This window comes from Erigeron canadensis, chromosome 2 (genome assembly GCF_010389155.1).
Source record: "Erigeron canadensis isolate Cc75 chromosome 2, C_canadensis_v1, whole genome shotgun sequence".
NCBI lineage: Eukaryota > Viridiplantae > Streptophyta > Magnoliopsida > Asterales > Asteraceae > Erigeron > Erigeron canadensis.
The window spans coordinates 33156521-33173387 of NC_057762.1; the positions used below are offsets into that span (position 1 = coordinate 33156521).

Here is a 16867-nt window from a genome sequence, read left to right on the forward strand (position 1 = left end):
GTATATAACAATTAGTTTAATGATTGGATAATGAATACGTTATTGCTAATTTAATTAAGTGAAACTAAATAGATTGTTTGTCCATATGTTTTTTTTACGATCATTATTGATCCATTCCATTAACTCATTTGTTCACATATTAAACGTTTACCTTTTTAAAGCAACCGCACATCATGCGGGTAAAAAAATCCTAGTAATATATATTTGAGTTTATATATATGTGTTTGCTTTCATGTCTTGATGTTTCTAATTTTTCATTTTCTTAAACCTTTCTTTGGAAGTAAAACGTTCTTACGATTGGGGAAAGGAGATTGCATACAATTTTTTAACTTAGTTATTTCAATGTTGGTTATGTTATATTACAAAGCTTTTAAAATCATAAACTAGAGTTAACCCTTATATTGTACATGTAAATAAATTTCTTATTATATACTTTTATAAAATAAGATAATATAGTTTTGTAGATAAAATAAAGTATATAACTTTATTGGATTTAATAAAACATAACACTATCAATTAATTTCAAGTTTTAATATTTTAGAAAAATTCGGATATTTTAGATATCTAATATCCGAAAATTTAAATATGCATCCAGATATTGAAATCGACTATTCGAAATTTCGGATATCCCAATTTCGAATATCCGAAACTCAGATATTTGACTTTGAACACCCCTACTTAATAGGTCTATCTTATACTTTTTCTTAAATAATGTAAATTATCTATACATCTCTTATACGAATATAAAAATTATAGCACTCATGTTGAAAGTTAAGAAAAATGGGACACACGAACTAATCTGACTACCCTTAATAATTAAATTACCACCAACTCTAATTAATACTAAATCATATCATTAGTTTCTTATATTATAAAATATCTCTATTACCCTATTAAATCAAATACATTTACATCAATTACTTACAACATTTGATGTCAATACCATCATCATTATCTGTCACCGTCATCACGTCGTCCCATTACGCGAATAACATGATAATAGTTAATAAAAGATACATGGCAAGTTGGGGACATTTGTTTTACCATGATATGTACTTCACATACTTAAAGGGCCAGCTTGAACTCATTTCATATAAGTATATAACAAGCATTACTAGTTTGTAACTTTATAAACAAACATAATATACTTTGGTTTAAAATGGGCGGTTCTTTCAAGTCAAAGCAAGTGGGGGTGTTTAGGCCAAGCCTTGGACGACAATCAGCATCACGAAGCGAGGCACCCACCCACACCTTGATAAATGTGTTTTTGTGTATGATACTAATTGAGTCGGTAAATAACCTATATGAATATTCATCAAACAACGCAAAACACATGAGAAAGCTCGATTATCTTTCTCCATACATGTTTCTACTTATTAATTACTCGCCGACCCATTACCAGTGTATAAGTTTGAATTTTCAAAGTCTTTTCATTTTGCAACTTTGATAAAAACATTTATATTTTTATTGCATAATACTTGATGAAAATTATATTAATAGATCGAGGTTTAGATGTATTTGCATTGAGATATAACTTTCATTAAATATTATATAATCCAATAAAAATATTTAAGGTCAAACTTACAAATAATAAACTTTGAAAATTAAAACCTAAACACATTTAATGAGACGGAAAGAGTATTTATTTACATTAAACCTAAGACCGTGTTTTAGTGTATTCAGATAGATATATAATGCATGAATGATAGACCTAAAATGTATATATGACGAAATATATGTTCGCGTAATGCTGCGGCGATAGTGGTAGCGGCGGCGGTGTGGTGGCGGTCTGTGGCGGCGGCGGTGGTTTCAGAAGCGGTGGCAGTGACAGGTAGTGGGGTCGGGGTCGGCGGCGGCAATGATGGTGAATGTTAATAAATTTGATGTTATAAATTATTTGATTAAGAGTATTATAGATATATTAGGTGGATATATTTAAATTAATGAATAAAAAAATTGGGTATTTTGAATAATTGAAAGTTGTTATTTTAGAAAATGAAAAGTGCTTGATGCTCTATATAGTAGTGCAAATAACGATTTACTCATGTTATCTACACAAAATCTTAATTCTTAATATATACTATAAGACAGTTGAACTAATAATTAATTAACCAATCACATCGTTCGATTTCATCAAATTGACTTTTGATGATGTAATCATTTAGATAAACTACAAATTAAAAATCCTAATAATCATTATCCAAATATATTATTATATTAATATTTATTTTAATTTGTAAAAAAAGTCTCATTAATTTACACTTTTTTGTTTTCCATCAATAATTTACACTTTTTAGCCTTGAATACTTAATTTATATTTATTTTTAGTCATCAACTTAAGAAATTTTTTAAAAATTTATAATCATTTAATTAAATAAAAAAAATTTAACATATATATGAAATATTTTCTACAAAAAAATATTTATTTGAAAACCTAATGACTTATTAACAAATATTATAAGAGTCCTAATTGTTATCAAAAAATTTAAAAACAATCCTAATTGTTACCATATTATCATAGAACAACTGATTGAAAACAAATATATGCGTGTTATGAACGCGCATCATGATTAAATACATATACTTGAATGTCAAGTTCGGGATCACAAATATGTTTATATTTCAATTCTTAATTATTTTTCCTAATAATATCACATTATGAGTACATCTGTTTCAAAATATATTATAATGGAGAAATTATTATATATAGCATGTGCCTTGTGATATGACTACGACAAACAATTTCATCAATATGTCTAGGCTAATAATGACAGTGAGGAACCTATGATTATTGTACTACAACTTGCAAAATATAACACTTAAAACCGTTTTTTTTTAAATTGTAAGTTTTTGTGACTTAAATGTATAAAGATCTAATATTGTTAATATCGTAAATCCCGTGTCCAGTGTTGGACACAGGTCTAAAATCTAGTTGACTAACTAGTAGCATTAAATAATGCCGTTAAAAAAAAATAGGTACAATTTATTAGATTCCTTAGTTTAAACATGATATTTTACAGCAGTATTATTACTTGTTACAATTTATTATTATTATTATTATTATTATTATTATTATTATTATTATTATTATTATTATTATTATTATTATTACTTTCATATATTTCGTATACTTAATTTGTATCGCATGAATAATATTATGACATAATTAATGGTGGGTTAATATATAATAATTTAACTATTTTCATTGAAAAATATCAAAGGTAATGATGAAATACATTTTTAACAATTGTTCAATCAAATCATGAATCAAAATATAGTTTTTCTGTATACAAAATTACAATAAAAGAAAGAAAGAAGAAATGCAACATATTTAAATGCTATAATCGTAAAAGTTGGTAACAAGTTATCTAAAAAATTGTGTAGTGAACATCACTCAATATGTATAATAAATTGCCAAATGCCAATATGAGACCCTAAAATAAATTGTTATGATCATTTAAGTAAAATCTTAGTGGTAACTCAGTCCTTTGATCCCATTTGGGTCTGGGAAGACCTTGGTTCGAATCTAGAGGGATAAGGTTTACTTCTATATATCGTTGTGTCATTTGGGTGATTAATAGGAGGTTTTCTCTCTTCGTGGTTCCTGAAAATTCGAATGACATCCTGCCTGAAAGACGTAGAGGCCGATAAGTAAGACGAACATGCTCTGAACATTAGAACTTTAAAAAAAAAAATTGTCATGTATAAGAGCATCTCCAATGACAAAAAGCTATTAATAGCTTTTTTTTTGTTATCACATCATTATTTAAACAATATATTTTTCAAAACCTCCTTTTCTCCACTTTCTTTGATTTCATGTGTGTATAGGAAAAAAAGTTTTTGTTTCAATAGGTTGAAGAGTATCAACCTTTTGGAAAAAAAAAAAGTCTTTCATTTCAATGGTAAAAACTTTTCAATAGCAAAAACTTTTCAATAGCTTTTTTGAATAAAAAAAAAAGTCATTCATTAACCCACCATTGTGAATGCCCTAAGACTATTGGAAGTAGAGCATCTTTGGAATGCCCCTCCGCCATCCAACATTTGACATGTGTCCACTTACAATCATTAGAGGCATTCCCACATTTTTTGGGCATTCCCTTGGAGTGGAGACATTCCCTCCAAGGGCATTCCCTTTTTTTTTACTAACTTTTTTGAAATAATGATAAAAATATAAAAATAAATACATAATTTCAATATTAACGGATAGATTGTACAGTAACGGCTAGTTTTTCACCTATAAATACTTCCACATTCTCATTCCAAAACCACAACTAAAAATTTACAAAAAAACAGATACCACACACACACCTATAACCATGAACTTTGGGCGAAATGAACCAACCCGTCCTGTCGGACAACCGCAACCTACACGAGGCAGAGGAAGGGGCAGAGCACGAGGAAGAGGAAGGGGAAGAGCACGAGGCGAATCAAGTCGTGCGCCCGTTCAATCACCCATTCCAACACCCATTCAGTCTCAACATGAATCTCGTGGTTTACACCCACGACACCTCTAATTCACCCTGATGGCGAAAATTTCTGTCCGACCAAACTTGCAACGAACGACATGACTGATGAAGAATTCAACGAGATTTATGTTGATACCATGGCTAGATTTGAAAGCGGAGAACTACGGACAAATGGTGCTCAGAACCGAATTCATGATGACGGGAGACCTGAAGGATACGAAACCGACCCTGGTGAAGAATACGTAAATGACTATCCCTTGGAAGAGGATGATTATCACTACGAATACCAGCGCCGTAATGACGGTGACAATGACATTTCCTCTACCGATTCCCTTTATGGCTGGCGTTACCCGTCACTCTCTCATGATGTTTAACTTTTATTCAATGTATTTGTTTTAAGTAATGTTTTAATTTCGTGTGTTGTGTTTTTAAAATAAATGTAATGTTGTGTTTTTAAAATAAATGTAATGTTTGGTTTTTAATATAAATGTAATGTTTTAATTTGTTTAGTGTTTAATTGGTGACATACTTAATCAAATAAAACATTAAACACACATTTATTTTATTTTAAACATTAAACATAAAACATACATTTATTTTTAAAAACACATAAAACGTAAAACCAAATAACATAGATAGATATGAAACTAAGACATATTCGATAAAATCACATCGTAAATCTTGCACTAGCTCGTAGCAAGCGCCACTCCGGGAGGTAGAGAAAATCAGGATGCGTCATACGATACTCCTCTAAAGCAAGTTCGGCACACCTCGGGTCATCTTCATAGACATGCAAACGAGCGTAGATGTGCTCGAACTCATGAATACAGTGGCGCAACTTCCGCCATTTTCCTTGCACACTCTCAAGGCTCCTTTGCTCGCCTTGATGATTTTGGAAATTAATAAATACCTCCCTTACACGGCTCCAAAAAGTTCTTTGTTGTTGAAAAGCCTCTACATTTGGATCTTCGACTACGTCAAGCCAAGCTCTCGCTAAATTCATAGTCTCATCCGCTGTCCAAGGTCTAGCCATTTGTTGTATGAGTGTATAAATATTAGAAGAAGAATGAAAGAAATATGAAGTTTTTGGATATAAAATGAAGTGGTATGTGTATGTATATATATTGTGTAAATTAGAGTTTAAAAAAAAATAAAAATAAAGAGGTGCATTGGGAAGGGGAAAAGGAAGAAAAAAACAAAAGAAGAAGCCCGTTCAAAATCCGGAGCCTCCAATTTCGAACGTGTGGAACGCCTGGGGAACGCCCCCCGGGACCGATGTCAGGCGTTCAGGAGGCGTTCCGGGTGGTATTTTCGAAAACGAACGGGCTACTCCGAACGGTCTAACATTAAAGGCGTGGTTACATATCTCGCACACTGTTGTTGACGGCCTCGCATGCTAAAGGCGTATATTAGATTTTAGTGGGACGCTAGAATGGGCTCGCGTACCTTTCTATCACAAGTTTAATAGCTAAAATAAAATCTTGGTTTAATTTAATTTTTAATTTGGAAATACGAGTAGTAGTGTATCATTCAGAGTTAGAAGAGCTTTTAGATCAAAGTCATCATTATTGTCATATATTTGGCTTTGCATGGCAGCCGTAGGTTATATATATGACACTACAATGGGATCGAGGCTGAACCCTGGTGTTTAGGAGGATGGAATGAGTGTTGTGCCAAGGCGATAGATGAAGTTGGTATATCTTTTTCTCCAATGGTTTGATAATAATAGCTAGCTTTTATAATTGTCATTTATGTATTATTAATATTAATTAATTACAATGAGGGACAATGTGTGGATGTAGGTTAATTAATTTTGACCTATAAGTTTCGGGTTCAATTCTTCAGAGTAATAGATCTATGGGGATTTTTCTTAGAATCTTTACGATCATATCCTATCTGAGTTGACCGGGTTCTATGAATAGAATGTTAAAAAAGAATTACATGAATTAGTACTTGTATTTTGAATTCAAACCATTAATTCCAAAAATATCAAACAAACAAAGACAATTAGATATGGGGCCAAGTAGACAATGACCCATGACTTCACTAATTGTCACGTATCAAAACTTTAATCTGTGTTATTTTATACGAGTACTTCGTAATAGATTCACTTGGACATCAAATTTATGTTATATAAGTTTACTTAAACATCAAAGTTATGTTATTATAACCATGGAAGCTGAAGGTAAAGAAATATATACATTAGTTGTGTTTTAAACTACGATATTAGCAACAACAATAACATGCTTATACTTACAAAAGTTAGGATATATATGAAAGAGGCAGAGTATAGATCCTATATATCTAGACTGCTTTTAGAAAAGGGAAAATCATATGCACTGTAGGCGTTGCAAGAGTGCCTATCATACTCATAAGCAGTACTGCTTCCTCACATTCATAACAAATTTTTTTTTTTTTTTTTTTCAATTTGATCACATGGGGAGTGTGTTTGTGAGGGCTACAGTACCGTGCAACAACATGTTGATTTGAAATCCAAGGAAACTGAGGAATTGAATGTACTTAGGCTATCTCCAATAGGGTGCTCTTGGGTGCCCTTAGGTGTCCTTGGATATCCTTTGCCATTGAAGCTTGTCCAAAACAAAGGATTTTTTTAAGAATACCCTTACCTAAAGGCATGCCCTTACTTGTTCTTACCTAATATATTTTTGTTTTTAGTGGAGGTAAAAGGATATGTGTAACATCCCGAACTTTTAATTAACGGTTGACTTCAGTCGTTAAGTCAACACAACGTATCCGTTAAGTCTCTAAGAGATTTAATGTTTATGTATGATTAATGTGCATTATGTGTAAGGTTTTAAAGCCTTAATGATTCATGTGTTAATGTGTCTAAAGGTATATTTTAATGTCTTTGGAGGTGCTGAAAGTGTTTAATGTGTTGTAAGTATTCCCCATAAGTGTTTTAAGCTAAATATGAGCCATAAGGAAGTCTAAGGACTAGTTTTGATAAAGCTGGAAACTAAAAAACGGGTTAAGGGTCTAATAATCTGTCATTAGACTCATAAATCAGAGAATATACATTTCCTTTGAAGCCCTATCAGTTCCCTTTGTTCCATGGCATCCTATTGTTCGATTTCATCGTTATTCGGTTGATTCGAGAGTGTTTTGATCAAGTTTTTGCATCCTCTTTGTAATCTCCAGGTATCTAAGGTATAATAACATTGATTTTATGTCCTTTCAATCATATAATCAGATCCAAAACTGGTCTAGGTTATTAGAAGATCAATTGATGTCTTAAACGTTGATTCGTTGACCTAAAACGTTTAATTATGTGATGCAAATCAAGTAAGGATTAATCAATGATTTCATTGCATCATTATGGTCTTAAAATGGTGAATTTTGAGGTACAAAAGTCGTTCATAAGGTTATGGGTCGTTTGGGGTGTGTTTGGTTAAGTTTTGGAGGTTAAACAATAAGGTTTGTGCAGATTCGGGGCTAGCTGCTGCGCAACTAGAAAACAGTGACCTTTAGTTGCGACGCAACTTGGTAGTTGCGACGCAACAGCGACAGAATTTTCAAATGACCATAACTTTTGAACCGTAACTCCGTTTTTAACAAATAAGCTATCCACGGAATCATAAGAGAGTCTACTTTCTAATGGTTATGTTTTTAAAAGATGATTGTGATATCAAGTTTCCAGAAAGGTTAATTTAGTGAGTGAATGTCGAGTTTCGTCAAGTTATGTAAGCTTTAAAGTATTAATCGAATGTCCGATGCATCAAGCCTTGTCATGGGTCATGTTTATAGATACTTAGGCTTGATTCATGAACAAAAGTAAGTGGGTACTTGTTTAGCTTATTATATCGTTTAATGATTATAGGTAGTCGGGAATATTTGCAAAGCTCGGTAATTTACGTTATCTTTTTGTGCTCTTCTACGAGGTAAAATACACTACTTTGACACGCTGAGGGTTCAACAAAAACATAGTTTTCATATAAAAACTTCCCCAAATGGTATCTTGTTTGCTTATGTGTATTCGAGATTATACGGGAGGTGATATGGGCTATGTAGATGCATATTGAAGCCTGAAATGCTACCCCAATGATATGTACTGATATGAGATGCTATGTATGCTTAATAGATGAAATGAAATATGATATGAGATAATAGGTGTTTTGCAACGATATATGACATGAGATGATATATGATATGAAATGAGGTATGATCTATGATGATAAATGATATGCAATGTTGTAATGATATACGAAATGCAATGATATATGACGATGTACGTGATGTAACAATGTATGCGATGTGATGATATGAAATGAAATGCTATGAAATGTGATGTATGATGATGATATGTGAAATGTGCATGATTACATGGCTTGTTCATCTAGTTCACTAGACTTATTAAGTTGTCATGACACGTGCACGTTTAAGGGCCCCAAACGTAAAGATGTATATATGTGATGATTGTTTAGGTTGTGTAAACACCTAAACTAGATGTGATGTGAAATCAAGCTCGTAAATTTAACGTGAAAGTGTTAAGCTTAACCCGTACTTGCCCTAGCCCGGTTAAGTGCGTTGATGTGGTTGCTCGGATGGCTCCTTGCAACGAGGTACAACGTGAAGAGTAATACGGGAGGTCTTACCAGCCCCATTGTCATTGAACATACGGATTACTCCTGGATTGGCTTGCCATTCCTTAATGATATTGATGTACTACTGAATGGTGGTTCATCTAGTCGGGTGCAACTTATGTCACACTTAACGAGATGCATATGTTATATGAGATGCGTGACTTTTGTCACAATTATAAAGATGTTCAAATGTGATATGTGATGATGCAAAAGATGACTAGGCACATTTAGGATGACCCATCCTAATATAAATGATGTTGATGATATGATATGTATGTGTGATGATATGTTTGAGGATATGTGCCTTAACGACTTAATATGACTTTTATATAATGTTTTAGATGGACAAACGTTTTATAACTTATGTGTTATCTTACTTAGCTAATTCGTTAGCTAACACTTGCTCTTTTAAATATGTTGTGCCCTCAGGTCCAACAATAGTGAGCAAGTAGATGTGAGACATGGGTAGACGATCTTGAAGCTAGCTATAGTTGACCCATAATGGTTGCTCACTTTAGACATTTGCTTTATGTTTAAATATTAATGACTTGTATTGATAATGTACACGGTTGCTTAATGTTGGGCAACCGATGGATTTCCATTTAGACTTAGTTTGATGATATGGCTAGTAACACCATTTAATGAATAAACCAAACAGATTTTACTGGTTTGGACTTTTAAAGTTAATTCCGCTTCTTTTAACGCCGTTAGGCAAAAGTTTTTGGAAATCCTTGTTTTTAAATGTTGGGTGTTACAATATGTAAGGATGTTTGTATGGTTGGAGATAAAATTATAAAATTTGAAGGATTTGTAAGGATGTATAAGGATTTGTAAGGATATGATGTGGCAGCTCAAGGACGCTTAAGGGTGTCCTTAGCATTGAAGATAGCCTTAACTTCCTTTGGTTAGAAATAAAGTAGAAGAGCATAAACATCTTCAAGGATAATTGAAAGAAATTTAATCTTTGGAGTTTGTTTAAGGGTTTAGTGCGTTTGAAATATAATCAACTATGCCCAAAAAGTTATAGTGTGCATGAACTAAGTCTGACCTTTATATTACGCGTGAACTTAGTAAAAAATGTTTATATCATGTAAAAAACATGGCCGACAAATCAAAAAACTTACACGTGACAGCTAATATGGGGTGTCACGTAGCTGATATGAGTTGCCACGTATGCATTTTGCATGATATAAACATTTTTTACAAGTTCGCGCATAAAATAAAGTCGGTCTTAGTTCGTACACACTATAGTTTATTACATTTCGACGCATTAAACCCTTTGTTTAATTGTGTAACTTTTCAGAATATTTAGTTTTTGATTTTGCTTGTTTCTTGATTTAGTATCTTGTTAGAATTGATATTCAACATCAGTTACTTTTTACCTTTGTCAAACATACCTAAAATACTTTCTTACTGGCCGTTATCTTAATTTAAAATTTTGTATTTCACCAAAAATGTCACTTTATCACATTATCACCCTTTTAAGACTTTAATCAACACTTGATACCCCACCTCTCTAACAACGAAAATGCTTCCCTCTCATTCTTATCTCTCTCACACACACAAACACTATATGCAATCATGCTCCATATTTTAAGAAAGTCACCAAATTGTATTACTTTCCCTCTTCAATACACACACAAACACAACAAAATCCCATAATTCACTCAAATATTAATCGCATATATACACACACCTTTAATTCAAAATTCCCATAATAATCACAATCCATATTTCCCAAAAATTTCAAATCTTTTTCAAACCCCATAAAAATTCAATCTTTTTTTGTTCTGAATACTACTAATAGCAAAAAAGTTTTGATCTTTAATTTCAAGTTCTTGTGTTTGCTTAATAAAAGTATTAAAATAAACAAAATATCAAAAAAAAAAAAAAAAAAATCTTTTTTAGTTCTAATACACTACAAAATAGCAAAAAAGTTTTGATCTTTAATTTCAATTCTTGTGTTATTGATTAAAATAAATAAAATATGAAAACCCAATTAAAAAATTCAATCTTTTTTTGCTAATATACAACGAATAACAAAAAAGTTTTGATCTTTAACTTAAAAATCTTGGTCTGGGCTTATAAGTATTGAATTATGGGGGCCATGACGTCAACAGTGGCGGCGAAGTTTGCGTTTTTTCCGCCGGAGCCGCCGTCATATACGGTGGTGGAGGAAGGTGATGGGAAGATGAAGATGGTGGGTGTGATTGAGAGAGAAAACGTCGACGTTTTGAAGGTAAAGACAAAAAGAGGGAGTGAGATAGTGGCGGCTTATATAAAGAATCCGGTGGCAAAATTGACTATGGTTTATTCACATGGAAATGCAGCTGATTTGGGTCAAATGTTTGACTTGTTTTGTCAACTTAGCCTTCATCTTAAAGTTAATTTAATGGGGTTAGTTTCTTTTCGTTTCGGTTTTGATATGGTTAACACACTCTGAAAACTGTTTGTATGTGCCTCAAAATTGTCTCTATGAAATTATATATATGCATAGTGATTTGTGTAAGGTCTTAGGGCTTAGGCTTTTAAGGTAAAAAAGAAAAGCTCATGTAGAAACTAGTCTTCCAGGTAGCCTTCACTGCATGTAGCCTAGATGGTAGTGGATAGTCATTTGTAAAGTATCCGGGGTCCCTGGTGGAGCCAATAAGCAACCTAATTGAGTGATTGACTAGAGAGATTATATATCGTTGATTAAGCTGGATCAGTTGGGTAACTATCCGAGTTGGCTGCTAGGTGAGCTCGTGATGGACCTGAGGCTGTCTGGCGTGAGTTGGGTTGGGGTTCCTGGAACTATTTCAGGATAGTCTACTAGGCCACTAGATAGCCTCTCTAGCATTTAGTCTAGTTGGTTCAGTTAATGGGCATTTGTCAAGTATCCTGGTTTCCGATGGAGCCAAGAAGGATCCTGTCTGTGAGAATAATATATTGATGAGTTTAAATTCGTTAGGTTAGCTTGATTTAACTATCACCTGATGGGCATGAAGTTGCTGGAAGATCAGCTAATTCCGATAGTCCACTAGGTAATGCTTACTTGAAAGCTTTACAGGCTATATGGTTTGATAGTAATGGCAACTAATGACGTGGCTATGCATTATTGCGAATTTTGCGATTAAGAGTCTAAATCAAATGATTAGCTAATTAAAGTTAGGGGCAATTGGTTAGTTCTACATATATTTGAATTATTCTTTTTGCTACTGCTAGTTCTTACTCCTTAGTTGTTTCTCTAGAATCCTTTTTGCCTGATACATCGAACTGAATTTTAATCATCTGCTTCTCACATTCCGTGAATAGCCGGGACATTGATGAATATCCTGGAAGGCACTTTAGACACACATCTAAACACCTCCTAAGATACTTACACACAGGTTTTCAATTAGCACCTTTGGACTGGTATTTTCTAAAATGTTGTAACCGCGTAGTACTATAGTAGTAGGGTTTGATTCTAGCAGAGGAAATGATCGTAAATATATAGGGTCCTAAAGCCATCTATGTTTGTACCCGTTCTTCGTTTAGTTTTCATGGATATTAAGAATCGGGCTTCTCCAAGAATTGTGGCAACGATCATTTCTTATGATCTGCAGGCAAATTACCCTTTTCAGCTTGTCTCTTCTGAATATTTACCTTTGTTGTTGAACTTCTTTTCCATCAAACATTACAAAGTAGTTGAACTTTCTGAATAAGTTTCAAAATGTCTATTTTGGGCAGGTACGATTATACTGGATATGGGCAATCTTCCGGGAAGGTACGATAATCTGAACTATTCACGTATCTGCTGATTATGAATATTTATTTGCTAAATACTTGCATTTGATTATCTTTATAGCCAAGCGAACAGAACACATATGCCGACATAGAAGCTGTATATACATGCCTTGAAGAAACTTATGGCGTGAAAGAAGAAGATGTAATTTTATATGGCCAATCTGTTGGTAGTGGACCTACTCTAGAGTTGGCATCACGTTTATCAAGATTAAGGGCTGTTGTCCTTCATAGTCCAATCATGTCAGGACTTAGAGTTATGTATCCTGTGAAACGAACATATTGGTTTGATATATACAAGGTTAGTACTTCTCTTGCTGATATTCTTTAGTCTTTATATAATTGTATTGTTCAATTGGTACCAATTAGTTTTTTATCTTTCTTGTAATGCAGAATATTGACAAGATACCATTGGTCAGGTGTCCTGTTCTTGTTATTCATGTAAGTGTTCATATCCCGACGTGTTATAACTTATAAGGTTCATCTTGCAATGTGATTAGAAACAATGGTTTTTAATTGTTCCATATTGCAGGGAACCGATGATGACGTTGTAGATTATTCTCATGGTAAGCAGCTTTGGGAGCTCTGTGTAGAGAAGTATGAACCGTTATGGATCAAAGGTGGGAATCATTGTGATTTGGAGTTGTTCCCGGAGTACATAAAGCACTTAAAAAAGTTCGTATCAGCTGTTGAGAAATCTGCAAGGATGAAAAACGTATCAGAATCTCTAACAGATACTGATACAAACCCCCGGAGTAGTACAGAATCTAAAGAGAAATCGAGGCCGAGCGCAGAACTGCCAAGGCCAAGCACGAGTTCAGAGAGGTCAAGATCAAGCCTTGACAGAAGAGAAAAGTCTAAGAAAAATTTGGAAAATGTGGAGAAGTCAACCAACGCCAATGCAAGTGACCAACCCGAGAAAGCAAGAAACAGCATTGATCGGTCTGATTAGCTCTAACTAGTAAAATAATTCATAATAAAAACCTAAATTTTCGTGCGTTTGACTGTTTAAACAATGATGACAGATTTGGAGATATAATGCGAGCAGCAGTGTTATGCAATATTGATTGTTTCAAGCCCACGGGTGCAATGGATGTAGAAAGATCGTAATGGTCAATGAAGCGAGGTTCTGTTTAATATTATTCTTTCGATTGGTTTGGATGTGGTGTTTTCTTCGTTCCAGGTTTTACCAGAATTTTTTATTATTTTTTTTTAGGCAGATGTATCTTATAGTCTCTGTCAAAACTAATAATCTCTATCTCTTAGTAGGATGTGTGCCTCTGTGATTATAGATGTGTTGGAACTTGTTTTATAGAATCAGATACAAATATATCACTTTTGGTTGATTGTTTCAAGAGGAAAAAAGATGGTTTTACATATCTTTGATGCATTATTGGAAAAATACCCTGCAATACTTTGAATCAGGTGAAAGGAACTCAGAGGAACAATGCTATCTATGGTTTTTGCAAGCGTTTGATTATATTGAATAAATATAGAAAGCGTTTGATTATATAGTCCATCGAAGAACTTGTTCTTGATGGCACCAAGTACTTTATGGCAGAAATCGGGAACCCATAACTTGTGATTACTTGTTTACCTGTCTCTTAAACTTCTCCATAATATGCCTATTCATTTTTTATGTCCATTCATATGATGGAACACTTATCTTTGATCTTTGTTAGAACAAAGTGTTGGCAAGAGAACTCAAATTATAAGTGGTCTATCGAAGTACTTACACTTATAGTTGTTCGCCTGGCACTATTATTTTTACAGTTTTTGAGATGATGGATCATATCCGCCTCTTCGTGTTTCGAGTGTAGAAACATTGTTTCAAGAACATCAGAAATGGAAAAGTAGTCGATTAACTCATATATACTTTCCATTTTCTCAAAAACATGCTTATGGATGTGCTCATTGCACTTCAGTACCTAGTAAATGTTTATTACAACATTGCTCTTTTTCTACCAACAGTTCTTCATATCTTTGTTTGATATTTGTACAAAGTCATTTCCTTAAATGTTGCCACCACATAGACGGCATGGATGCTTTTTGTTACGGATCGAAACCATTACAAGGTGTCCCACATCGGTTGTATGGGAAACCAATGTGGGTTTTATATACCAAATGGGCTCTCTCACACATTAGACTAGTCTTTTAGGTTGTGTTCTCTCATTTAGTATGTAACACTTTTAAGCCGTATGAACGCAACAAAATTACTCGAATTATTATGGCGATAACCTTAACATTGTTTCACTTCCGGGCGTTTTAAATAGACGTTTAAAATGGTTAATTACTGCCACAAAAGAAGGCCTAAATAATCCTTTCACATGTCGATAAAGCTTAAACAGTGGGTATAGTGGGTATATTGTGGACTGTGGAGAACTTGGAGAAGATTGTTGCGAGTTTCAAAATGTACTACTAAAATACAATTGAACATTTATACTCATTTTATAAATTACTATAAATTAGAAATGAAAAGTTTAATTAACACAAATATTATGCTTTAGAAAAAGAAAGCAAATGAAAATGTTTCAACTTCTGAATTTTTTATTTATTAATTTATAAATTATAAAGTTTCATATTTTTATTTAAAGGATTTTCTATCATGTGCTTACTAAGTACATAATAAAGATGAATTGCTCTCTATTATTTCCTTATATAAAACATAATTAATACTAATTTTACCCTCTTTTTGATTTAGGCAATTATCTATACTTCCTATATAACCAAATTACTCCCTCCCCAAATGAAACACTCTACCTTTAAATTCCCTATTTTACCCTTATAATTTACACTTTCCCAAACACTTTATTCCCGAACTTCCTAAAATACCCTTAGAAAAATCTTATGCATCTACGTATCTATCATTCATATTTTGGAATAGAGATGTTTGTGCATTTAAGTAATGGATATTGTGGTATGTTGATTTTTGCAGGTTGTTCACTATGTATAGTCATGTAGATTGAAAGTATTTTTTTTTCAATTTTATTTTAATCTTTATAACGCTGGTTTGATAAGGATTAGTTGATGTAAAAGACAAGATCTCAGTTTAATTTCTATATTCGATTAAAATTATTAGCCGCATCACGTGTATTTCTATTCAATACAACCCATTGTTTTTTGTTCATGATACCCCCACATTTAACCGCCTTTCTTTTTCCACATGTGCCACTGCAACGTGCGGGTATCCCTCTAGTCTATTTATACTAATATCCACAATATTTTAATTTACTTTTTTCTTAATTTAAGCAATATTGCTTTTTCTGTTTTTTTTTCATCCGATTCTATCATTTTACACCAAAAATTTGGCTAAAATAAGATCTCTCATTTAGCAAATAATTTACTTAAACTTAGTTGTCCCTTCCTAATTGAGTTTTACAAATTAAAAATTTTCAACTTAACTTTCTTACTTTTTGTTTTATAGAGTCAACTATAAAATTCTAAAAATATTATATTTTTTATTTTTTCAAGTCAATATGAACGGTTAGTTTGAATTCATTTGTTCCTTGCAAAAAATGAGTACAAATCATCTATTTGATCTAAACGAGTATTCATTAGAATGTGTTTTTGCAAGTCACAATTAATATTAGTGCATCTCCGTAAGAAAAAATTGGGAATGACAACGCTACTTTATTACAAGCTACTTAGAAGAAAAAAATTATGTTAGAGAACCAAGATTTGAATCCATTTTCTCTTTAAATATTTAATTTGTTAACTATTTGATTTTTAATTTGGAATTTTGTTTTTAGTTTTTCATTTATGAACAAGATATTGAAATGCTATTATTGAGATATTATCGCCCTAGTATTTATCTTGTACATTTACTTGAAAAATAGTCATCACCACTATGGTGGGGTGGTAGAGGCTTTGTCCTTCTAGGAAAAAGACCAAAGTTCAAACCTTGGCAATGATGTTTTGTATTTAGTAGGGTAGTGTTAATTTAAAGTTTGTTGTTAAAAAAAAAAAACTTGAAAAATAAGATACATCATTCGTCTACTTTAATTGGTATGACCTAAAAATTAGGCAAGTACAATACAA

General features: G+C 32.6%; 2 protein-coding genes across 2 annotated transcripts; one reads left to right on the forward strand and one right to left on the reverse strand.

The window, feature by feature from the left end:
• Nucleotides 1-5133: 5133 nt before the first annotated feature.
• On the reverse strand, nt 5134-5499 carry LOC122588122. Its single transcript, XM_043760258.1, has one exon. The coding sequence runs from the start codon at nt 5497-5499 to the stop codon at nt 5134-5136; it is 366 nt and encodes a 121-aa protein (XP_043616193.1).
• Nucleotides 5500-10874: 5375 nt separating this feature from the next.
• Nucleotides 10875-14206, forward strand: LOC122586606 (alpha/beta hydrolase domain-containing protein 17B-like). The gene is made up of 6 exons (XM_043758584.1): nt 10875-11464; nt 12776-12812; nt 12894-13130; nt 13223-13270; nt 13362-13771; nt 13855-14206. The coding sequence occupies exons 1-6, from the start codon at nt 11166-11168 to the stop codon at nt 13937-13939; spliced, it is 1116 nt and encodes a 371-aa protein (XP_043614519.1). The 5' UTR covers nt 10875-11165; the 3' UTR covers nt 13940-14206.
• The last annotated feature ends 2661 nt before the right edge of the window (nt 14207-16867 follow it).